The 26357-nt window shown below is 37.1% G+C and overlaps 1 protein-coding gene across 2 annotated transcripts in view; it reads right to left on the reverse strand.

The window, feature by feature from the left end:
* Positions 1–25030, reverse strand: part of SPOCK3 (SPARC (osteonectin), cwcv and kazal like domains proteoglycan 3) — a 162558-nt gene extending 137528 nt beyond the window's left edge. Inside the window, exons 1-2 of one of the 2 annotated variants that reach the window (XM_072406017.1) lie at positions 24885–25030; positions 24619–24795 (exon numbers count right to left, since the gene is read on the reverse strand). In XM_072406017.1, coding sequence (XP_072262118.1) covers positions 24619–24795 — 177 coding nt within the window. In that variant the 5' untranslated portion in view covers positions 24885–25030. Of the gene's footprint in view, positions 1–24618; positions 24799–24884 lie in introns of both variants that reach the window. The other variant, XM_072406016.1, reaches the window with a different exon arrangement.
* Between the last annotated feature and the right edge of the window lie 1327 nt (positions 25031–26357).

Genomic DNA, 26357 nt, shown 5'->3' on the forward strand with positions numbered 1-26357 from the left:
CCATGTCTTTTGTTCCCTTAGCATGGCTCACTGCTTTTGGCAGGTTCCTTGGTCTAATGAGCAAGTTGCCTGGCTGAAAAAGATCTAAATTAAGCAACTGAAAGGCCAGCTGTCATTTCTGAAAATACTACATGTGTGCATTATCATTTTCAGATTTTACATTTATATTACTGTACCCAATAGATATTATTCTTTATTGGTGATTTTTTTTTTAATGCAGTAATAGAAAACATAATTAGTTCTAACCCCATGCACAGGATAGATAAAAAAAGCATATATTTTTTGCAGTTAGAAAATCAAAATCACTATCCTACAATGTCCCAGAGGTAAATATAATAGAAAATGATGGAGAAGCTTGAACTTTGACCCAGCACACTAACCTAAAGTAAACTCATGCATTGGGTACAGCAACAGATTAACTTTATGCAGCATTTTGTATATGCATGTACTTGTCTTCCTTTACCTCCCTGGTACATCATTAGTGGCCATCCAGTAGCCAAATAGGATCTCCCTCTTAAAAGTTGGCCAAGGAGCCATCAGTGAAAAAATGCCTTCCAAGGAAAGTGATGACAGGTACTCAGCAATCATAATGATCTTAGAGAAAGGAGTAACTAAAGAAAGAATTCCAGCATGGGGGGGTTCGCAAAGAGACAAAGGCTTTTTTGGAGGCACACAAACCATACATGTAACACTGTATAAAAACAACACTTGATAAATACTCCATTATTCATACTAGCTCTAACTTTTAGGTCTACCTTTAATTTACAATGGCGACCCCAACTGGAACCACTACCATCCCTCTATTTATGCCACTAACAATAAAACTGCAACATTGTATTTGAAAATCCTTAACACTTTTGATGATTTGTTTTAGTCTATAGCTGCTAGGTTCATGTAAAATTTCACATATAGGAAAAGCTTAACTCATCACCACATTTTCCTGTATCATATGCCAATTGTAATGTTTCTTGATATAAATTAACTTTACACAAGTTACATAAGATATAAATAGCAATTGATATGTTTTTCTAATTTCACAACTCACTTTTCTACTGCACAAAGCAGAGCTCCAAGGACTATATGTTCTGATCTTGGACATTTATTATTTTTTAACTTCACAAGCATAAACAAATCACTGGTCTAACCTTGGTCATTTTGCCTAAGTGCATTTATATAACAGGGAGTATCAAATAAAAAGATGTACGCTAATTGTCCAAACATGTTTTTCAAACAAGAGTCAATGCCAAACAAATCCTTGTAAAATGTGAAAACCCAGGAATAAATTGACCTTTCTGCTTCTAAGCTAAGATCTTGAAATAAAAGCATCATTTTAGTAGATTTGTCTAGGTTTCATACCACACAGTTATACAGTAACTGCTTTTTTATCATTCATGGCCAAAGGAGTAAGTTATACTTGAAAGTAAGCTGTAGTTTAATGTTTTAGCTTATTTTGAAAAACTCCATCCATTAAGAATGGTTTAAATCAGTGTCTGGCTTTTTATGCAGAGATTTTATTTGTTTACTAGATGTCCCCAGGACAAAAATGTACACGGGAAGAAGTGGTAAAAACTTGATTATAACTCTTTGCCTCTACTAAAAAGACATATACCACATATACTCAGGTGTAAAAAAAATTTTTTTTGCCCTTTAAAATATCATTAGAAAAAAAGAGTCTCTGTTTATGCTTAGTTCACACACCAGTAGATGGTGCTGTGTCCTCATGTAAAGCGTGCAACAAACTTATCTTCGGAGAATTGTGTTACATACTTTAAAGAGGAACTATACTCAAAAAAAAAAAAAAACACACTTACCTTCAATCCAGCAGGGCAGTCCGATCAGTCCAGGGGTGTCCAGCATCGGGTCCCGCGTCGTCCCGGCATCCATAACAGAGCCGGTGCTCAGAGCCATTTTTGTCTTCTCTTCCGGGTTCTTCATCCTACTTCATCCGACCCAGGCGCGAGATCAAGTTATGTAGGATGAAAAATAAAATTGCGTATCTCACTGCGCATGTGTGAGTTCGGCAAATTTTTCTCTTTAAGCAAAAAAGCTCCTTCTGCTCATGCCCGAAGGAGCGACCAAGAGCCTCCCGGGATGCCTGACGTAGGTATCATGGGAGGCTTTGCGCTCCCATTCATTCTCGATCGCCTAAGCTTCCGAGAATTAGGGGGCGGTGCTGCACCCTTTTTTTTTAAAACCCTTTTATGTAAAGTGAAAATCCTGAGTTTATGTACGCTTTAAATAATAAGACAGCACCATCAACTGGTGGCCAACAACCTAGCACAAAATATAAATTAAGAGCAAGTGACCATAACCATCTCAAAAGTACAAAAAAAGAAGAAGAAAAAGATAAACAGGCGAAGCAATTTCTTCCCCTCCTCCACAACATGAATGTATTTATTCACTTTAATTTTATTGGCATTTATTTTGATTACTGTTTTGAATGTTAGCAGTGACAGTTGTATTTTGTGCCCTAGGTTTATATTTGAGTCAAAGCAGATTATCTGTATTATCAAGTGTCTTGGGTTGTATGTGGATCTGTTTATATTCAAGTACATGTGGTACTGCTATCCCTGCAGTGAGAACTACACTTTACTTAACAAAAAAACAGTCAGTAATAAATCTGACAAAGGACCTTACCTTTCCACATGAAGGATTTTCAAACCGAAGGAAAGAAATAACATGACAGTGACAGTGGTTAGCATTTGAGCAGGGTAAAACACAGAGCTAAGTCTACCAAAATGTGCAGGTACTACCTATGAACTAATGTTTATTTGTTTAATATAGACTTAATACAAGCAATTAAACAATTTTGAAGACCAAAAAAATTGTTTCCCTGTAATAACCTGGTGAGTGATGAACCTTGGTTTGATGGCAAAGTTCTTAGTGTTCTGCCAGACTGACAATTAAAGTGATGTGCTTGCTCAGGCAATAAACAATTTGTCCAGTTCTGGAACCAAAACATCACTGTGTTGCCACCAACAGTAAACTTTGCTACCGTCAAAGGCAAAAATAGCACGCAAAAAACGTTTTTATGTTAATAAACAGAGTGGAACTTTGCATACATAAAATTAACTTTTGCTAGATCACCATGGCTTTAATTAAAATGCTTATTTTTTTCAGCAATGTCTTCCTGGTATTTATCATCTAAACAAAATGTTGGTAATTTAATACAATGTCCTCTTTCATCTGGGATTCATCTAGTGAGTGGCTTTAAAATAGTAATAATGCACTGTAATCAAACAGCAGGAGTCTGATTTTCTTTGATAGGTGAAATTGGAAACCTGGTTTGTAAAACAAAAATGTGGATGGGACCCGCTGTGCAAGAAGAAAGCCTTTTAGTAATGAGCACTGATTACACTCATATTTTAAGTTCTTCAACACACAAATGAAGGACATGTGTGAAGGTCAATGAAAGATTGAAAATTAAATAACATTTTCTTAAAGGAAATCTTTATTGACATGAATACGGTCAATGATCACTTTTTTTAAACAATGCAGTTGCCTTTCATCAGTAACTTTCCCTTTCCTTGCTACATGATTATCACAGAACAATCATGGAGCAAGTGAAATCAGTATTCTTGATTCTTATACTTCTCCCAGATCACTGAAAGTAATAAGGCATGACAGCAAGGCAACCAGTATTTTTAGAAGGAGAAGTCAGGTATGGGAACCTACATACTGCCTTCAGATTTTCTTTAAAAGCCTATAAAAATATTCAGTGGTTGTTGGCAAGCTAAGTGATACCGTCTCTGAGGGATATCATTATCCCCAATCCTACACGAATGCAGCCTACATTTCTAAACAATGTGTCGATAATGTGGGATAAAATACATTTGTAGATTTAACTGCTGGAGAGGGACACCTTTTAGTATATATATATATATATATATATATGAAGTGCGCATGTAGTTCAATCTACCCATGCTCATTCTAAATTAATTTAACAGGCACTGCAAACATCTATAATAAAAATCCATTCTTACAATGTCCTATATTGCTTTTTTCTTTCTCCTTTGGTTACACTTATGGATATCTTAGAATATCCATTATAATATTGTAATGAGACCAACAGCTTCTGTGTGCAGCCCGAATCTTTATTTCCATATTTAAACAGGTTAATTTTTCTTTTCTCTGCTATTTTTCTAGACAGATCTGCACAGGTTAACACACAATTGTAATTTCCTTTAGTAACAACCTTTTCAGCTGCACATTTAAAATGGAAGTTTAAGTAAATAAAAAGAGAACATTGTTCTTCAGGACTATGGTCTACAAAACACGAGATTGGGTTACTGTATTAGGAAATCTGCATTAGGAGACATTGAGGTGTAGTCCTTATTACACTCATTTTCTAATACAGTTCAAGACGTGTCACTTTTTACATGATTTGCATACTTATTCCAGGTCAGTGATTTAAAAAGCTCTAACACCACCAGAATACTGTGGCAACTAACATTTTTAGAAGAAGTTCAACAATGACAGTCTACAGCAATGTTCACCAACCTTTCAGACCTCACGAACCACTAAATTCATAATTTTAAATTTAGCAGACCATCATTATGAATTTTTTTAAAAACATACATACATTTGTAAAATAACAATCTTTCTAATGGTGCCTGTCAAGGACTGTGGAGGTCCTGATTCATTGATCACCTCACGGTTAAGTGAAGTATTATTATTGTTAATATTATAATTAGTTGCATTATCTTTGGTATTACTAAAAAAAATGCAAAAATCTTTGTTATATTCGCTGAGCGGGGTGACTGTTGTAATGGTGGAAACAATACTGAAGCGTACAGCTCGGAAACGGTTGCCTCATACGACTTAAGACTACACCGACGTCACTCTGCACCTCCCTTGTTTTTCCATCTCTAGTACAGTTCATGATATTAGTACAATATAAAGGCAAAAATTGTCATTCAGGATATAAGAATATATTACAATATTATTTTTGTTTTATTATTACGAAAAACATAAAAACTGCATTAAAGAACCCCTAGCAACTTCTGGAGGAACCCTGGTTCACATATTAGCCTCCCATACAATGCCTGCTTAGAAAGATAGGTGACCAACAGAACTGGTGGCTGCATGACGGTCATGCACATTTGGACTAGAGAAGTAGACTGGTTGTCCAAAGTGTGTCTGTTGGTTTTCCAACTGCAGTGTTATAGTGACCTGCTCAGATATCGTTTTTAGGTCTTCTGGTCTATGGCCTTGTCCCTTTACTACAAAAACCCTTTGGGCCTGTCTCAAGCAGAGCTGTGGTGAACAGGTAGATGCAGGGACGTCAGTAGTCAGTGTAACTGAACTAACAAGTAGGCAGCCCGATGACCCTTGTGCAGATGAAGGATAGTAACCTTGGCTGTTATTTTGTGTGAACTATTACATCTCCTGATTGTGTGCCCGCTTTGATGTAGGAGTCCTACATGGCTCCGGAACATTACAATGTGTTAATATAACATGTTTAAACAAAAATGGAGCATGCTGGCAACATACTGTATATTATAAATGTTGCACAGTATGTCATCCATTTGGTTTTTACAGGATCTGCACTATGCCTGATGCAAATATGATGAAGAAACTTTATACAACATAAATCAGACATCTATTTGATTTATTTCTATTTATGTAATTAACATTTTACACAGTGCTTTAGTCCTATCACTAACTGTCCCCCAAAAGGGGCTCCCAATCTAATGCCCCTACCACAGTCATGTGTCATCATAGTCTAAGGACAAGGGGGAGCCAATTAACCTAAATGCATGTTCTTGGAATGTGGGAAGAAATTTACACCATTACAGGGAGAACACAAGAACCTCCTTGCAAATAGTCTCATGGCCAAGATTTGTACCTGTGACCTAGTGCCACACAGGCAATAGTAATAGCCAGTGAGCCAAGTGTGTTCCCTCCCAGCATAAAAATATGGCACATGTTTGCAAAAAATAATGAAGCCATGAAAAAATAATAATAAAAAAATATATAACATCAAATACACAGCATACAATAATAATTAATGAAGACCCCCTTTATTGGGCAAAGACATACATTTGTAAAATACAAAATGCTATTAAGTATTCAGTGATATAACACAATCTGAACTCAAACGCAGTCATGCCATCCTCCAATGTTCAGTGACATTTTTAGCTTTTATGTTTTATTTTTGAGGTACTCTGTCACCATAAATATGTCTGATGTGTATGTACACAATTTCATATTTCATGCTTTTGTAAATATGTCTATTTTTGTTAAGGTAGCAATTTGAATAGAAACAGAAATAACAGTGCATACAACTTTTAGAAATGGAATCTTATCATAAAAATTCAGACTTCATTTTACATACAGGCAAACTGCAATTTTATGCTTTAAAAAGATTACTTTTTCAATGAATGTTAGGCAATCATGGTAACGGATAGGTACATTTTAGATTATTATTATATATTCCAGTTAGGTGATCAGAAAAACTACCACAGAGCACCATATTTATAAGCCACAGACTCACAAACAGCTCCAAATGTCTGGACTACACAAAGATAGATCCCTTGCAGAGCCTAATCTAGAATTACAAGGCAAAAGTGGTATCCACAGACCAACATGACACTAAATAAATGTAGGTCATACTTTAACAGATTCAAGCACTATTTATTCCTTAGATTGTTACATTTGGAGAATGGAGAATTTAAAATGAGAGCCTATGCAAATGGTTTACTCTGTATTCAATCAGGCCCTGAGGCAACATGCTAATGCTGGCAACATACATTACAATCACTTTACAATCTTCAGACCCCTTTAGATTTATTAATACATACAAAGATGGAGTACCTACCTAAAAATCGATTTATAACTTCATGCACTAAATGTTTAATGGCAAATCCAAAAAAATAGATTGTATAATAAGGTTGTAGCGTGCATGGCCATCCTAACAATATTTGTAAGGACAATCTAACCACCGCGTGACCAAGTTTACAAGTGGCCAAATGTAACTTCCTAAAGAATAATCAACAAGAATATTTAATGCCTGAATACAACGATCATTGTGGATGAACCCCAAATTTTTTTTTTAGGAGTCAATAGCCAAGTTCACCTAGTTACTCCGAAATAATACAGAGTGGTTGTATGCCAAAGCCTTTTATGTCCAAAAAGTGGGCTGTAACATACAAAAAAAGAAAAGGAAAAGAAAATGACGCGTTTGCCCCTATAGGCTTCCTCAGGGTTTTTAAAGACCCTACAATGTGTACAATGTGAGTATTGGACCAAATGGGAGAAGGCGGTATTTTTTTTATTGGTCCAAGATAAATATTTCAATCAGGAAAGGCAAATTGGAGGCTTTGGGTGCCGGTCGTAGTGTATGGCTGCTGCAAGCTTGCTGCCAGCTTGCTCTCACCACTACACTACAACGTTTTCTATTAAAAAATCCGTTCAATGTGATTTTCTGTATTCTCAGTAATAGCTGTCAAAAACACCTATAAGCACAGTGCCTAAACATTTTAAGGACTGACAGATTAACTACATCCCTTGGTAACATATTAAGATACAACCCGCTTCTACTCCATACAAATCCTTCTTGTTATGAAGTTAGTTTTATTATACCATCACGTCAGCAACTATCATACACTACGACTGGCACCCAAAGCTATTACTAAGAATATGGATAATCACATTGATTGGATTTTTTAATAGAAACCGTTGTAGTATAGTCGTGAGGGTGAGCTGTCGTCCAAAAGGAGGACGGCTTTTTGGAAGGCTATTAACTACATCCCTTAGCAACATATATGTACAAGTAACTTCATTTGAACCGTATAACCTTCCAAATTACCAGCCCTTTAAAATCACCTTTTTAAGATACAACCTGCTTCTACTCCATACAAAACCTTCTTGTTACGAAGTTATGTGACCCCTTGCTACTACAAATTTTGTTAATCTTACTAACTACATAGAACTATGAGAATGGATTTAATATTCCACACCGTTCCATATGATGTTTTACCTGAATGTACTAATTTTAATCTTTGTTTGTGAGTTATAAAAATGTTACTATTGTTTTTATACATAACTACAAATTATTGAACTGTGGCTGATTGACCTCTGATTTGAGGATGCCTGCATTGTTCTGGTGCCAACACAACTTGGTAGAGTAAGCTGCAGGACACTGATGATATTTGTAGATGTCTATGAAGGTGGCTTTCTACCCACCACTGTAAGGGGGGGGGCTTCTGTTCATTGGCTACAAATTCAGAGTTTTTTTTTAATTGACTCCCACAATATTGGATCTAGTAGGGGCTCCACAAGACCAGAACATCATTTGAAGGCTTCCTCATTGGTAAAAACAATGAAAACTCCTTATCTACTACTTTAAAAAAATGTCCATTAAGAGCTACCTTCCTTACTTATATATCATTGTTTATATATAATTTAAAGAGAGTGTATTACATTTTTTTTAAATTGGAAAACATACAAATATTTCCACAACTGTCACCTTCAGCAAGCAGGTGTTAGCCATGCTGTTGCATGCAAAAATGGTACCAGCACTGCTTTTAAAGATGTGTGTTGAGCACATTTTTCATTACAATGGAAAATACATTGAAAAAACAAAAGCATAGATGTGAATCCATCATTTGCAACAGTAGACAAACTTTGTGAAAATGCATGGCTTTTTAGTAAACCCAGCATGAACTACCAATAGTGTAGTGAAAATAAGACTTAATTGGTATGCAAGCAATGAAAACAATATAAACATCCGTTTCTTAAAGTGTTAATTTATAATATATATATATATATATACATATATATATATATATATATATAAAAATTATATTCATAAAATAGTTTCCCTTGAAAAAGCAAAGTAAATAATGTCCACAGAAGAGAATAATTATGTAAAGGTACAGGTATTTTTTTCATTCTTGGGACATCCCCAATGGTTTGTTTTTTTTATAACAGGGGTTTTGTTGGTAACAGACTTATTAGCCCTGATTTATTAAAGCTCTCCAAGGCTGGATAAGATACACTTTCATCAGTGAAGCTGGGTGATCCAGCAAACCCAGAATGTATCTGGTCAGGATTCAAAACAATTGCTAGCAAATAGCAAATGACTTTGAAGAAATCCATTCCAGGTTTGCTGGATCACCCATGTCTCACCACTGCATAAGAAGTTAAAGAGCTCAGGGCAGTTAATTAAAATTCCAAATTGTGAAAATATTATTGATTCATTAAAGAAGTTAAAGGTTTTAAAGAAGTACATGGTTTTTATTCTCAAAAATGTAGAGCAAACATATGTATTTGGAATTTCTGTTTTTCAAAAGGTAACTCATTCTTGATATACAGGTAAGTATACACACTGAATAGACAGATAGAAGGCCCCAGTATATATCATATTTCCAGAAGGTGAAGAGGAAACTTATATGGGTTCTTGGAAGAATGCCAACATGATAGACACTGCTGAAATGAAATTAAGTTACGGTAGAGAATGAAAACTTAAACAGTCCCCAAAGAATCAGGCTGGCAGAAATAAGAATGGCACATTAGATTAGGACAGGGGAAGAAATGTCTATTGGAAAATCCTCCGATTGCAACTACAGCACTGATAAGCTGTCACCAAGGACAGGTGCCAAGTTGCTCTTTTAGAGAGCAAAATCTTCCTAGCTTTGTGCACAGTTCAATACAAATAAAATTCTATATCTAGAAGACACATCCTCTCCTAGCCTTACTGAGTAAGCACATACACTAAAAATGTTTAAACATTTAAAGAAAATACAAGTCAACTGGTAACTCATTTACAGGATGATTTTCATAAACCCACGTACTCCTGTTTTATAATAGATTTATGCTAGTTTTGTTAAGGTAGGAAACACATACAGATTCCTGTGAAAAAGAGGATTTTGTTAAGATAAAAAAAAGAACTACAGCAAAAAAAAAGAGAATAAGTGATAATGTACTAAACATTTTATACTTGTTACTGCTCAACTATATACATTGTACTGTGTACTATATACTCCACATTGCTCATCTGCATACACTGTGCTATACATTACATTCTCCATACTGTTCAGCTATGTACATTGTACAGTACATTACAGTTGTCATTCTTTTCAGCTGTATGTACTGTACAATATAGGAATTACTTTGTCTAACATGGAAGCCAAGAATTATTTCATGTGTATCCTGTTTAAAAATAGGTCAGCCAGATTCACAATGTATAAGTGCCCACACCCCATGAAGCACAGAATTATGGGAAGGGGGGCAAACTCCGTTTAAACATATGGTTCAGATGTGCAGTCATGAAAAATGTCTAATGTGTATACCTATTGAAGGTACCCGTTTGCATTACAAAATGTTTTAAAGTAAGCAATACCTGAGACAACAACAACTGAAATCCTGAGAAATCACCTGCTGAGGTCCAACACATTTGGTTCCTCCTGCTAACCTCCATATCATTACCGTATTCTGTATGAAGTGGAGGTCAGGTGGAGGAGACTGGTTCTTTAAGAATCAAAGCTTCAATGAAAGTAACCACGCAGCAAGCTGTTGGGAGCCACATGGGATTGCCTAATCCCAAGGCAGGTCTGAATTTAGCCTTAAAGTAATGGACATTCAACGGCAGAAAGTTTTTTTTTCCATGGGGGGGGGGGGTAATGTTTAGATGCAAGTGTGAGAATGTCACATTTTATTATTTGCAGTTTGATTGTGACATTTTTTTTTATAACACTTCATATTAAAACATTCACTTTCATTTTATTATTTTTTTGGAGCACACTGATTTAAAGTCTGTATGCACAGTGCTGAAAAGTAAAGCGAACTGTAATACACTTCTCAAAAGATTGGCCTCCTAATCTTTTTGTAAAGAAGATAATGCCATTTCATCTTGCCTTGATCTTCTTTCTGTGAGCAATAATCTTTGTTTTACTAGCAGAAAGGTTACTTAGCACATATGGAAATCCACCATTCATCTTGTCTTACCTCCTAAATCTTATTGGGATTGACTGTAGCCATCTGTGCTGATTATCACACAGAGTAAATAGCTCCATAATATTAAAGGACCTTTCAAAATGAAATAAATTGTCCCATAAACCATGGTTTTGTATAAAATAAATCCCAGTAAGAGAAATGTTCTATTGTAATGTTTAACAATGTTTATTCTTTTCCCCTAATTTTTTCAGCAAGCTGTGCAGAGATTTTTAAAGAGTTCCCACCCAACGGGGCTTGAAATCTACAGTGGCTCCATGGCACCTGGGACAGCAGGAAACAGACTTCTGCTCTATCTAGATGTCATTTTAGATTATGACAACAACTTTATTCACGGTATAAAAAGACCTGAGATGAGCTCCAATAATTTAGAGAAAACAGAAAAAAACATGTATGCTATATTAGGTGAAAAGGCTTGTTTGTTCATAGATACAGTAGAGTAAGTGAAAGTTGTCAGTCAAGTGAAGTGAGTGTGTTACTGGCCAGGCCCCCGGGAGCAAATAAAGATAAAATAAATGCTAGAATCTTGCATGTGTCCAGGGAGCTGTCTGCAGCTTTTTTGGACACAAGTACACTCTTCTACTACTGGCATTAGGAGCCCTTTTATCTTTTCAACCACTTGAAACAACAGCCGCCACAAACTGGTACGGCAGTGGCTGGTGTGTGCAGTTCTCTTCGGCACAGCACACTGGATGCTGTAGTGGGGCTGCGGCATGCAATCTCACCTCTATTCATCAAAAGCTGGAGGTTGAATTACACAAAGACTAAAGTTGGCATATTTTGAGAGCCAGTGGCCCTGCATTGTATGAAAGGAAGCCATGGGCCACTCCACAGTAAAAAATGGAAGAGAAGTGATTCCTTTATTCCCCTTAGACCTAAATGAGCACCCTGCAATAGGGGGAGTGGCTTTAATAAAAGAAAACTATGCCACATTTAGGCCAATTATGTGCATACCCATGAAGAGTATAACACAGCATGAATAACAATATCCATGTATCCTAATGTAGCACCTGTTACAGGATGGATATTTACCAGGTTATACCATTTACCCAACTCTGAAAATCTGGAGAATACACAGAATACCCAATAACAGCTGACCATGGATAGATATGGTTTAGTCTTTTATTCTAATGAAACAGGTGATTGAGTGTTCTAAATGAAGGCAGATGTGACTGTATAATGGGTGTATGGTTGTATAAGTGTATATAGCAAGGTAAGGATGAGGCAATATTTAACTTTTAAACATGCTAAGGTCTTAACGCATGCCTTTGAAACAATTTTTGAATTCAGTTGAATTTAAAGTGGCAATTGCTAGACCAAACCATAATAATAAATTACTTTTAAAATAAGAAGAGTTTAACAAATAGTACCATTTTTGTTTTTGAAAGTACAAAGACATATCAAGGAATAGCAATTTGTTAAAACCTTTTAAAATGTGTATATATTTGGTTAGATTAGTATTCTCAGTGTTTTCCAGTGAATTGTGGGATACTACTCTTTGTGTTTTAAATTTAATTCATTCATGAATACAGAGCTTATATACAGTTATGTCCATAAATATTTGGACAGTGACAACTTTTTTCTAATTTTGGTTCTGTACATTACCACAAAAATTTTAAATGAAACAACTCAGATGCAAAACCCTTTGCTGGCAATGACAGCCTGTAGTCTTGAACTCATGGACATCACCAGATGCTGGGTTTCCTCCTTTTTAATGCTCTGCCAGGCCTTTACTGCAGCGGCTTTCAGTTGCTGTTTGTGGGCCTTTCTGTCCAAAGTTTAGTCTTAAACAAGTGAAATGCATGCTCAAGTGGGTTCAGATCAGGTTGAGCATGCATTCTGTCTGTTCCTTGGACAGATACAAAATTAGAAACAAGTTGTCTCTGTCCAAATGTTTATGGACCTAACTGTAAATTCATTTGTGTTTCCATAAATACATAATCGTGTTTAATTTCAATGAAGTCCAAACCAATAAGACTGAATATCTGGTCACTTTTCAAACATCAATGAAATATCAAACATTGGAATAATTAAAATATATTTTGATCTTTATAAAAGACCACATCAACCATACAAAGAACTGACAGAAGTATAAAATTCAATCCTATTTTACATAGAAATTACCCAAAACAATGACAAGCAATTATTTCCTGAAATACACAGCAAAGCTGTTTAAAGTTGGACATTTTAATCATAAAGGAGAAACAAGTAATATTGAAAACAGTTATATCACAGAGAAGCACAACTAACACTTAACAGCAATACTATCTAATTACTACCTGCCAGGCTTTCAAAATAGTTAAGTTGAAAACTGCATGTTGAATAAAAATAATTTGTTCTAGTGCATGTTTATTGTTTTATTTTGATGGTCTTACCTTAGATGACTGTGATCACAGTTTGTGAGCATGAGTTGATGTTTCTTCATACTGATGTATGACTTTAATTAAAATACATTATAGAATTACACTATCCAAAGCTATGACACTTAGTGTTCAGTAGAAAATACTGGAGAGATAAACCCCTACAAATCCCGTCCATACAATAGAATTCATCTAGGCAGACTATTCACTTTGACTGAAGCATACAGAGCACATCAGCATGTTTTTTGCTACTGGTTAGGTCAACTGACTAGCAGGTGTCATTCCTGACTCCTCCACTAGATGGTGCTGTGTTCATTTTTATTCACAATGAATTGTACTTGTATGCAGTGCTTAAAAAGAAGCACATCGCCCTCTAATGGAAAGATTGAGAATGACACCTATCAATAGGCCAATATGTTTGCCTATCGTCCATCTGTACCTAAAACCTTTCAAGTTCATTTAATTCCATTTGCCCAGCATAGTATTCACTGAACAATGATGCAGTACTCCCCCTTATGGATTTCACATATATAAAGGAGGGAACCAACAAGCATTGTACAAGATTTATGAGTAAAACACAAAGCAGAGTGTTACAGGACACTATATAAACATAAGAAACGTCTCTTGTATTTATATGATCTATTCTAACTAAAGTTCACCCTTGCAATGCATTGGGATAGTCCAGAAATATTAGGATTTAATCATTTGGAAGGAAACTCAGAAGAATGCACTGTATCAAGCTAATAAATACACAGCAAATCAATGTGCATTATCACACTTTTTTTATATCCCCATCTGGTAAGAGGAGCCCTTAGGTGATTACAGCTGCTTTATCTCTTGCTATGTAATATTTCATTTCAAGGTACATATTAATAGATATATTTTTGAAGCAGTGAATATGACTTTCACAAAACTTTTAGTGCTGGTTAATTAATCTGTCATATAACACATATGCACCAGGAAGATTTGCCTGCACTGATTGTTTGATGAATGTCATACTCACTGTTTATCATTAATATATACCTGTGAATACATATATTTGCAAATCAAAACATATAAAGCAAAAACAAGAAAGTAGGGATGAGTGCCATGAGGAATTATGAACTTTACAAATCATTCTCTAAATACATAAATGGGTGCATTAATAAGTTAGCTATATATAAAAGAGTAAAAAATGTGTAAATAAGTTCACCAATCAGTTTTATATTCAAGGCACAGATCTCATTTAGTGAGGTCAATTATTTAAAGCCTATCTGGGTTAATGTAGGTTCTGTTTAGCAATTTCACCTCAATCACCCCGTCTAACAGCGGCACAGAAGGGCTCTCAGACATCTTTATTCCCCCTGTCTAATAGGTCCAGTGTCTGTCTCTGCCATTGTGGCCAATAAACTTGGAAACTAGGAATAAAAGGGTTCAATATAACTAATAGAAATAGTAGATATAGATAAAATGGGTAGGAAAACTAATACATATGTGCCTGATTTATTAAAGCTTTCCAAGACTGGAGAAGATAGACTATCATAAGAGAACGTGGGTGATCCAGCAAACCTGAAACTGATCTGGTCCAGAACTGAAAACATTTGGCAAATAACAGCAAAAGAATGTGTAAGAAATCTTTTTCAGGTTTTTTGGATCACTCAGGTTCACAGATGATATCTATCTTCTGTTTTAGAGAGTTTTAATAAATCAGACCCATTATAACTGTAATACATAGACACAAGTTCTCTACGCGTAGTATAAATATGTCAAATAAAAGAACGTGAAAACAACACATATGCACTGCCTATACCAGAACTTCCTGGTATGGGTGACTATGTAACGGTACCAGGCCTGTCAGTGCTTTCACACCAGGAATTCATAGCTACGTTTCTTTACTCCTAGTGGCAGGGGTACAAAAGGAAGGAACCTGTTCTTTCTGCCTTTATGGCCAAGGCACAAGAGAAGCACATAAGTATAAAGTATATAAGTCTAATTCACCAACTCACCTGTGCTTTGGCCACAAATAAAGAAAGAACAGAGTTAGAATATTCTCTCAGAAGAAGGGTGGGAAGTACAAGCCTAAGGCTATGTTCATACTGGCGGGGAGGTTATGGTGCAGTTACTGCTTCCTCATGCCACTGAACTGCTTTCTCTGGCGAGACCCTACATGTAGCATCTCACCCGTGGCATGGGGGTGGCATGGAGCAGTTCACTACCAGGAGCCACATGGGAACGTTTGTTCCGGCTGTAGGTCTGAACTCTGCCTCAGTCCCTCTCCCAATAGAAAAAGGCATAATTGTAACACTGCTCTTAGTCCTCTGTATGTATTAAACATCCTTGCACCTTTTAAATGTGCTAAGGAAAGTCACTTCATTATAGGCATAAGAGAAAAAGAACAAAACAGACAAATATTTCAAATGACATTTCAAGCCTCTTTCTATTTCAGACACCCACGTAGTGAAAGTTCTAGTTCATCCTAACGTTCTATCCATGCTATACAATATTCCTATATCTGTCCATCTCCCAGCAGATATTGTTGGATTGGTTGGAGAAATTATCCAATTTGACAAAACACATGCATATAAGATTCTACTCTTGGATTATCAAACAATAAGTGTGGCTTCAATTTGCTTATTGCAGTGGATTGAAGCTGAGTACTTACCATCTGGACAATGTAATGAAGATAAATGCTCATTTGAATACAAGGTAATGATATGCATGATAAGTATGCTGAAAGTCAATATACAAATGTTCATTAACTATCATTTACATAATCCCTTGTGACAGCAACAAAAACTTACTGCAGCTGTGAATGTTGCCATAACACTATCCTACTCCTATTACTGCTACAGAGTACTATAAAGTCTTTTAATCCTGATTTGAATAGACAAATCCACACTTTACACACTGAACTACACAATTGTGTTTAAAGCTGAACGCAAGGGAAATAACTAAATACAACTACAAACACAGGAGTCAAATGATCTACATTTCTGCCAATCCTAAAATTTACACAGCCCTGATACACTGCACAATAAGCCTATGGCCTGACTTTTGTATACCGCTTTTCTATATCCTGCCTCCATCCAAGAAGTAACTGACTAAGGAGATAATGCTTTCGCCCAATGTCAGCACATGTGTATGCAGGAAACATGATTGGCCCCTAGTGCTGCTCCTCTCTTTAGCATTCTTCATAATTTCTTATAGGCATTTACTATCAGTTTTACTTTTATTGGTCCCATGTCTTACTGCTTGTGGTATAAGTAAATATGTCACCCCTGCGCCTTTCATGCACAGCAATACAACAAGACAGAAGAATGTGCACCCAAAATACCAAACACCCAAAAATATGTTATCTGGAATATGAAGAGCTTTATAGATAAGATGCAAAGACTTTTACAATGGGGAGAAAAACATTTCAATAAATGAACGGAACATCATAGGAGAGAATATTGTAAGTAAAGTCAAGACTTTACTAAACCCTAAGGTAAAAGGGCATTATTTTAAGTGAAGAACTCATTTTAACAATAATTGGATTATTGTATCTGTGCTACCTGTGTGGATATAAAAACTAAATGGGTATTCTAGTAATATTCATCAGAACTGAATAAGTGGTTTGGGCAAGCTACAAAACAACTCCAAGTTTACAACAACTAGCCCAAATAAATGTGAGTAATTAATCTTTACCTGGACCATAACTTGGATAAATGGAAACCTATAAATTAGTGAAAGGTTGTCTGCCAAAGGTAAAATATAACTGTACTATTGTACTGAATAACTTATTTAAATTGCAACTGGCAATACAATACACCTCTACATTGTCACACATACATTCTTTTCATTAATGTTTTTATTGGTACCATTTTGTGCTTCCTGTATATCTTCATGTCCCTCTGCCAGCATTTCAGATCTACCTAGCCACAAGTTGGCTGTCCCAGGGAATGATAAATTCAATGTACAGCAAACAATGTATAGTTCATGTTTATTAATGCTAGGGATGTCCCTGTATCCTTTAAAGCAGAAGTACAGTTTAACATACAATATAAACTTGTCTCTCAGCTCCTTATTGTCCAAATAATTATCTTACCTGTCTTTATCCTAAGTTATGGCACCTATGTAAAAAACATAACCCCCACCTATTTCACACTGCAATAGTGGAGGAAGCAGTCATATTGCATTGTTAGATCATTGCTCAGAGGGACAGCTGTACATATTAGAAATAAACATTTTGTTGTTGCCGTCATTTTACTTGTTACTGGCACTATTCCTAGTTTGTTGCCTCTGCAATTAGAAGCTTACCTTCTCTGCTCTCTACATCAAAGGATCTAAGTCTGGCACACATCTAAGTCTGACACACTGCTGCATGGTTGGTTGGTTCTTTATGCTTGGTTCAGCAATAAAACGAATCATGTTTAGCCCTTTAGATTTGTATTTTTTAAAAAGGGTCTTTTCCTGGAAGTATTATCAGTAAGCCAAATCTACAGGAGAAATTGTGCAGAAACAACAGATAGAATAAAGCTCCTAACACTTGAAAGGTCTTGATGTAAAAGAGAATGTAATGTATGTGCCTAAAAGCAAACAATGCCTTTTGAACAAAAAAAAAGAGAAGTGCTACATTTTTGTCAGTTGAAATACCAGCCATGAAGAACAAAATAGAAATTTTCTGGTTTTGAAGCAACAGAATGGTCATAACAGTCTTGTGCAATGGTATTCCACTCTCTCCAGATCTAATTGCTTCTCTCTCTCTCTCTATATATATATATATATGTTAAAGTGACTCTCTACTGCTGCCAGCACTTCCTAGGCCTGCTCCACTGATAGGAATTTCCCAGCTGAAATTTCTGCACAAACTGAAACAAATCAACAAATGAAGACTTTCAAGAGCATTGATCCCCTGGTCCCCAGCAGTTTTCACAGTTATCCTTTAGGATCTCAGACACATTATACTGTATATTCGTGAACACATCAAACCACCATTGCCAGTTGTTGCTTTTGATTAAATTAGGTGGACTGCACACCAGTCATCTACATTCCCCTAGGAAAGCTCTGTATATTACTCAATGGTTGTAGAAAGGGGTCAGTAAGAAATCATCTCGCCTTCTGAACAGGTGGCTGCATTGTTAGGATAACTATAGGTCTTTGCTGTTTTTTTCCTTCTCTAATGACTTGCTGGCTACTCCTACATGAGTGCTACTAACATCACTCTATATTTTGTACTTTATTTTTTCCTATCAATAAATATAGCCCAGCTGTTGCCAATGACGTTTCCAGTTTCAGCTGTGAACGCTGAGCAGTAATCATTATGCAGATAATCTGCTATGGCTTTGTCTCCTACGATACATCTTTGTTTTCACAGGAATATACAAATCAAGATTCTAAATAGGCTTCATTACTAAAGAGCCTGGATTTAGAAGCAAATGGAGTTTGTGCCAGTTTTTTTTCTTCCTTATTTGTAAGTATTTATAAGCTGTCTACATTAAAAAACACACACATTTATAAAAAGCTGCAAATTGGTAATTTTTTTGCAAATGCAGCAATTTTTTGTAGAAGCTTATGCATGTTTTACACATTTTAGGGTTAAAAAACATGTGTTTAAAAAGCTATAAAAAGCCTATGCTAGAGACACTCATTTCATAGGGTCTCATCTCCAGTTAAAGCAACACAGAACAAGGGTGGAATACTCACATTACCTGTGGTGTCAACTAATCCCCATAAGCTTTCTACAACCTCTCTAAACTGCCCCTGCTATAATTCCCTTTATGGGTTTATTTCAAAGAAACAATAGGTAGGGAAGAAAACACAATACACTTTTTAGGTTGACTAAGAAACACAAAATCCCCTAACTTTTTGCTCAAGATACAAATAAGGTACTTACATACTATATGACACATAGTAGATTGTATGATCTAGTACATGCTACTAGAAACAGGCAAATCTAGAAAACAAGCAAGTGAATATTTAATTTTTGCCCACTTGCTTAGCGGGCCCCCCCCCCAAGTCTGCTGGGAAGAAAACTGTTTGGGCAATGCCAATCTCCCCAATCCCCTCCCTAGCTCTTACTGGTTCTTCCTGATGACCTATACATCACTATTCTATTTTGCAGTGGGTGGAGGTCAGCAGGAGGAACCAGCAAGTTCTGCAAACCCTCAGGAAAATGTCATGCCTGGAATTCAATTTTCCATTTAAATGTCTGTAAAAGATTTCTCAGTGAAATCAAAAAAGGTGAAAGCAGAAAGGGTGAAAAAAATGAAAAGCATTGAGACTACTTCTCCAGGTATAGCATTTTTTTTATCTTTACAACTTGTCTTTGAACTTTGTTGTTCAATCTGGAAGTCCAGCCCTTCTATAGCACCAGCTTAGTATGTATATTAAAGATTAAAAGGTGGCTATCTATAAAAGAGGGCACATCTTTAGTTTGACGATCTGTTGCACCACAGTGCCTACTGCTGCATTGGTCAATGAAAGCTAGTTTAAAAGCTCATGTTACCAAGAAGCATTGAAGACCCATAGCTTACCCCCAGCTTCACTTTAAAGTCCAAAAAAGCCAGGGTTAAGGCTTCATATATGTAAAAAAATTAACCAAGAAGTTGCCGCCTCCTAATCATTTAAAGTTGAATTTGAATGAAAAGGCGGGTTAAAAATCCTTTGCCATAAAATTTTACCACAAAGTTTTAAAGATTAAAAAATAAGGCCATATTTTCATAAATCTAAATTGCAAATTTCTTCAAAAAAGGTTAATTGCCCTGATAACCAAAAAAGCATATAGCTTCACTTTTTATGTACCAATTGTGTTTGCAACCCCAGACACTTTCCCAAAGCAAGTTCTGTTCTGTAGAAGCCATGGAGATGATGGTCAGTCTAAACCAGCTATAAGATGGCTCCTAAATCTTAGGCTGTATCTGGACACTGAAAACACAGTTGGTCAGGGAGCAAGGAAGAATGCGTTGCATACAATCCAATCCAATTTATTTTTGGTTCTGCTAGCAAACACTTAAAATGCTTGTGCAAGAGTTTTAAAGCATTGCAAGCTGGTTTGCAATATAAAAAACAAAAATGGTAAAATTAACCTTTCTGCTAGGCTTTTGTAGTCGCTTAAAAAGCACCTACACAGGCGCAAACACCTAATAAAAACAAGCAACTCTCCTGGGCACCTAGTGAGTGAGGCAGAGGTGGTAAACACCACAGTAAAATAGCTAGCCTGAAATTAGCTTTAATCATTAAGGGGGCCACATTATGTCAAATGAAAGCCACAACTACTTAATTACAGGAAACAATTATGGCATGTTGGAACATAACACTAAAAATAAACATGCAATTGTGCACATTTATTCCCAGAGAAAGGGGTAATAACATTTCCTGAAGTTTTTTGCTACAAAATGCATAACTTACTAACTATACAACAGCTGGAGATGCACTCATTTTTTAACCCAAAACATGCACATGTGTCTCATAAAACACCAGTTTGACATGCCCACATTAGACTTAAATTAGATATTTTGTTACCTGAAAAAACATCTTGATTTATACTTACATCACACCAATCGATGGCACTGTGTCCCACATAAAGTGTATGACAAACCCCTGCCATCTTAGACATTATTAGTTTGTTACATAATTTATATAGGAACACAGCACCATCTACAGGTGGCCAAAAATGATCCACTAAAGATAATTTAAGAGCAACTGATGCATTATAACCAACTAACACATACAAAATACTTTAAATGTAAAAAGAAAAACAAGAGTCAATGGTTTTAATTTTTTCCTTTTCAATAGATGTTTTAAATGTAACATACCATGGGTGTATTTATTCACTTTCTATTTATTGGTATTTCTATTACTGTTGTGAATGTTAGCAGCAATAACTACAGTCTGTGTCCTAGGCTTATATATATAGGTTTGAGTCAGTGAGGTTTGTCTGCTTCTTTCAGGTAAATATATACTGTATATACAGTACACAATCTTCTATGTCCAAATCATAAATCAGGTCCTTCTGTACCCAAACAAATCAATGTGGGAGTGCAGAAAAAGTGAAAAAGTATATGTGGCTCATATCCTATAGTGAATCAGGGGATGTTAAAGGAAACATCTACATTGTTTTATATACAGCATATAGCAGTAAGTGTTCAACATGGCTGCATCTATGATAAACTTTGAAAACACTGCAAAAATAATCTGGACACTGACATCCTAAGAGAAAAAATTCTTATATCTGGTTTGTTATGCCCTGCATATTCAAACACTCTTGAGCTGATGCCAGACTTTTTAAATAGCCACAATTTTTTTTTTTTTTTATATATGAAAACATAGAAAAAAAGTTATTTTTACTTTACACCCTTTTATATGAATATGTTTTTATTGTACTATTATTGTTTACACTTTTATTTTTCAATAGACCTGCAAAAACACATCCATGGTGTGGGGATGAATTATGTCATTAATATGAGTTCCATAAAATCTAGTCCTAAATTTTAAACTGGACTACACTTATAGAACACAGAAGAAAAGAAAGTGGAGGTACAGCCCATGTCCACCAATCAGATGTTAGCATTGTTATTAAAAACATGCATTTATACTTTAAGAATTATGTGTATCATGTAGGGTCATTTCTTGGCATTAGTGGTAAACGCAAAAATACTTGGATGCTTCCAGTATGGAAGCGTATCACATCACATGCAGTCACCACCTAGCCATCTGTATTTGCTATGGGGTGTCTGTGGGAGGCGCTGCCAACATCCTTGATTATCATAAGTGCCTTCTCAACTGTCATACAGCCCTTCCACTGCAGCCCCCTAATAGTCATAGGCACCCCCAGAACACACAGACACCATAAGTTACAGATAACCCCTGAGCAGTCTCTGGTGTTATGCCAGTAGTCCACAGAAGTTACAGTGTCTCTTACTTCCCCCCACTCCCCCAAATTCTACCAACACCCATATATGTTCCCTCAAGCTTTGCCAACATTCACAGACAACCAGCCACTGCCAACTGTCAAAAAGGGCCCCTAAATCATGAGTCACAATGCACCCAACAATTTGTCAGTTGCAGTTCAGGGAGAGCATTACACCCTCAAAGACAACACCAGGGGAATCTTGCTTGGGGCACCCAAACAGCCAGAAACAGTCCTAGCAAGGAATTTATACATTTTCGCATACAATAAACTTAGACGGTTCTCACTGATAAACCTATAGGAAAAAACCAAATACATGTCTGTTATATAATACATGCTAATATAGTACTATCATGTATCAGGAATAAATATATAATCTGAATTTAACTAACTAAATCATGGTAAGTATAGCAGACATTGTCCAGTTATCATATTCTATTTGTATGCCATATTTACATTTTACATTCAGGATCCAAAAGAAGAAAAAATAATTTTTGAACTGGCTTCAATTTTATTTTCTTAGAAAATGCTTAGAGGCAAGACAGAAATTCACATTATAACTTGTGGGGATCTAATTTCATAAAAAAAAAACAAACTTAGTTTGTCATTGACATTTCCAAATGATTCCATCAAATGTAAAACAAACAGAAGAAAAATCTAAAACTTACAGTTCTTATGTATGAGAAAGTCGGTGTTCTAATATTGCAGAACTGCCCATGGCACTGTTATTGCTACTTTCACTGCAGTTCTGGGTATTTTACTGTAATTGGGTATATTTATGGGAAAATGTGATCGTTATTTGCCTTTACCAACCTTTATTAATACAGATAATTCACTGGGCTGGAAAATCTCAAAATCAACAACACTGTAATATGTATACTTCTTTCACAGCATTTTACAAAGAGTAGCAATGTACAGTAACCTAACATAAAATCAGAACTAGGTTTCCAGCAGTTGAAAGTGTGCAGACTACCGTAATAAAAGTGAATATATGTTTGCTAGAATACTACACACCATTGCGGCAAAATGTTTATAAAAGCAGAAAACATATCTGCTTCAATACTGGTTTTCTGGTTAATTGTAATTTAACCAATCACAAACCTGTTGATCCTTCCGTTTTTAGAGTGACAACTCTGTCCACAGACTCCTAATGCTTTACTTGTGTTGTCACCCTGCCATGTGTGCTAAAGCACTCTGTACCCTCAAGGTCATGAAGCCATTACTGAAAAAAGCCACCTAAAAACCTGAAAGTTGTAGTCAGGAATCCAACAGAAATGTAAGTGACCACAGCATGTCCACAGCCCTGGCCCTGCAGAGGCTGGAATAGTGGTCGCATGACCACTAAGATAAAAAGAACAAGAAAATGGAATTTATTCAGCTTCTTCTATTTAAATTCACATGCTCATAGAAAGTCTGTCCTCCAATACTAGAGTTATTGGTGCAGGGGGGTTCACATTTGGGAATGTTCTTTACACTCCAGTAAAATATTACACAAAGATTATTGTTCACATGCCGTATTACAAAATGACTGCATTGGAAAAAAGTAATCCAGAAAACTGCAAGAGAGGAAATTTGATAAAGTCCCTGATGAGTTTGTAAATGTACTTCTAAACTTGGCATACGGGGCGATTGCACTTCTTTGGTCACCTCTAGAATGAAACTGTTCATAGATTACTCTGAAGTCTTTTTGTATTTTTTCTGCCTCCTCCTCACCACAAATGGTACCAACAGATCTCCGGCCTCACTCCTTGGAAGTCATAGCCAGGGCTAAGAAGTGAAAGGATATTCACGTCTTCTTACACCTATGTGCTGCATTCTATAGCACACACTTCATTCTATGCATCAGCCATTTATTAAGGCTTGCTCGGCCGTACACCCAGCATCGCCATCTCAGCCACAGGCTCAGCCAAGCAAGGCAGTCAAGAAGTATTTAATAAGAAAAAAAGCCTTGTAAATGTAGCCATGCAGAACAGGCCTGAAAATGATGCTGTAATACCCCATAACTGACAAGGGTTATTAATACAAAGTGGGCACAGCCTAGAAAATCATCTGCTCATCAAAGAACTATGATAAATGCATCCTCTATTATCACCTATTCTGCACCCATGGTAAAATGTTCCCATAGGGCATCAATCAACACATCTGCAAAGGGCACCAATTAGCTTTATTTTCCCAGCTGGCACTAAGATAGAAAATGAGTAAAATTAGGTTGGAGGAGTTAGGTGACCTCTCTGCTGCTGAAGTTTTTAATTGTGTAAGAAGAAATCCTTTCTTCCCATCAGCTATAGAAAAGGCACAAAGTGGCAGAAGTGTGGAAGGTAATGTAAAAGTTACAAAGGAATAGCCATCCATCATGATGGGGAGTGGATGTGCACCCCAGGGATGTGGGTATAGGGGTCACTGCATAATCCAAGTGAAAACAATACAACTTACATCTCGGAATCGGTTCCAGTGCCCGGCATCCTTGTCATATTGGGAGATTGTGGTTAGCCATTGTTTATCATCCAGAAAATTGCCTCTGTCTGACCTGCCAGTCGCTGCTGCAGCTGCTGCCAGAACCCCACTGCAGGCTGCTGCATACACACACAGGAGGGCTACCTTCCCCATCATCTGCTGGACACACAAATGGGGAAAAGCATGAGCACAGCCTGAACATGGCACAGCATACGCATCACACAGACACACAGAAGTCTAGTCACCTTGCTGGGTACACTGCGCTGCCTTCTTCTACTGACAACTAAGCACGAACTGCTTCTGCTGCCGCCTCGTCTGGAGCTCAGCTCAATGTGCTCAGTGCACCGGTGTTATATGAAACGAGACACCCCGGCATCCCTATAGATGTGACGGTTCTCTGCCTGCATGTGACGGTTCCCTGCCTGTCCTAGTCAGCACTGCTGTTACATTAAACATGGCACCCCCCCATCCCTATACATGTGACGGTTCCCTGCCTGTCCTAGTCAGCACTGCTCTGTTACATGACACATGGCACCCCGGCATCCCTATACATGTGAAGGATCCCTGCCTGTCCTTGTCAGCACTGCTGTTATATGAAACATGGCACCCCGGCATCCCTATAGATGTGAAGGATCCCTGCCTGCCATAGTCAGCACTGCTCTGTTACATGACACATGGCACCCCGACATCCCTATACATGTGACGGTTCCCTGCATGTCCTAGTCAGCACTGCTGTTATATGAAACATGGCACCCCGGCTTCCCTATAGATGTGACGGTTCCCTGCCTGTCCTAGTCAGCGATGCTGTTACATTAAACATGGCACCCTGGCATCCTGTAGTACATGACACATGGCACCCTGACATCCCTATAGATGTGAAGGTTTCTACCCGTCCTAGTCATCACTGATCTGTTAAAAGGCACCCCGGAATCCCTATAGATGTGAAGATTCCCTGCCCTTCCTAGTCAGCACTGGTCTTTTACATGAAACATGGCACCTCACATCCCTATAGATGTGAATGTTCCCTGCCTGTCCTAGTCAGTGCTGCTCTGTAGTATATGAAACATGGCACCCAAAGCATCCCTATAGATGTGAAGGTTCCCTGCCCTTCTTAGTTAGCACTGCGCTGTAGTATATGAAACATGGCAACCCCGCATCCCTATAGATGTTAAGGTTTCCTGCCCCTCCTAGTCAGCACTGCTCCTTAGTATATGAAACATGGCTACCTCGCATCCCTATACATGTGAAGGTTCCCTGCCTGTCATAGTCAGCGATGCTGTTACATTAAACATGGCACCCTGGCATCCCTATAGATGTGACAGTTCCCTGCCTGCCATAGTCAGCACTGCTCTGTTACATGAAACATGGCACCCCGGCATCCATATAGATGTGACGGTTCCCTGCCTGTCCTAGTCAGCGCTGATGTTACATGGAACATGGCACCCCGGCATCCCAATAGATGTGAAGGATCCCTGCCTGTCCTAGTCAGCACTGCTGTTACATTAAACATGGTACCCTGGCATCCCTATGGATGTGACAGTTCCCTGCCTGTCCTAGTCAGCACTGCTCGTTAGTATATGAAACATTGCACCCTGGCATCCCTATAAATGAGAAGGATCCCTGCCTGTCCTAGTCAGCGATGCTGTTACATTAAACATGGCACCCCGGCATCCCTATAGATGTGAAGGATTCCTGCCTGTCCTAGTCAGCACTGCTTC

This window comes from Pyxicephalus adspersus, chromosome 3 (assembly GCF_032062135.1).
Source record: "Pyxicephalus adspersus chromosome 3, UCB_Pads_2.0, whole genome shotgun sequence".
Lineage (NCBI taxonomy): Eukaryota > Metazoa > Chordata > Amphibia > Anura > Pyxicephalidae > Pyxicephalus > Pyxicephalus adspersus.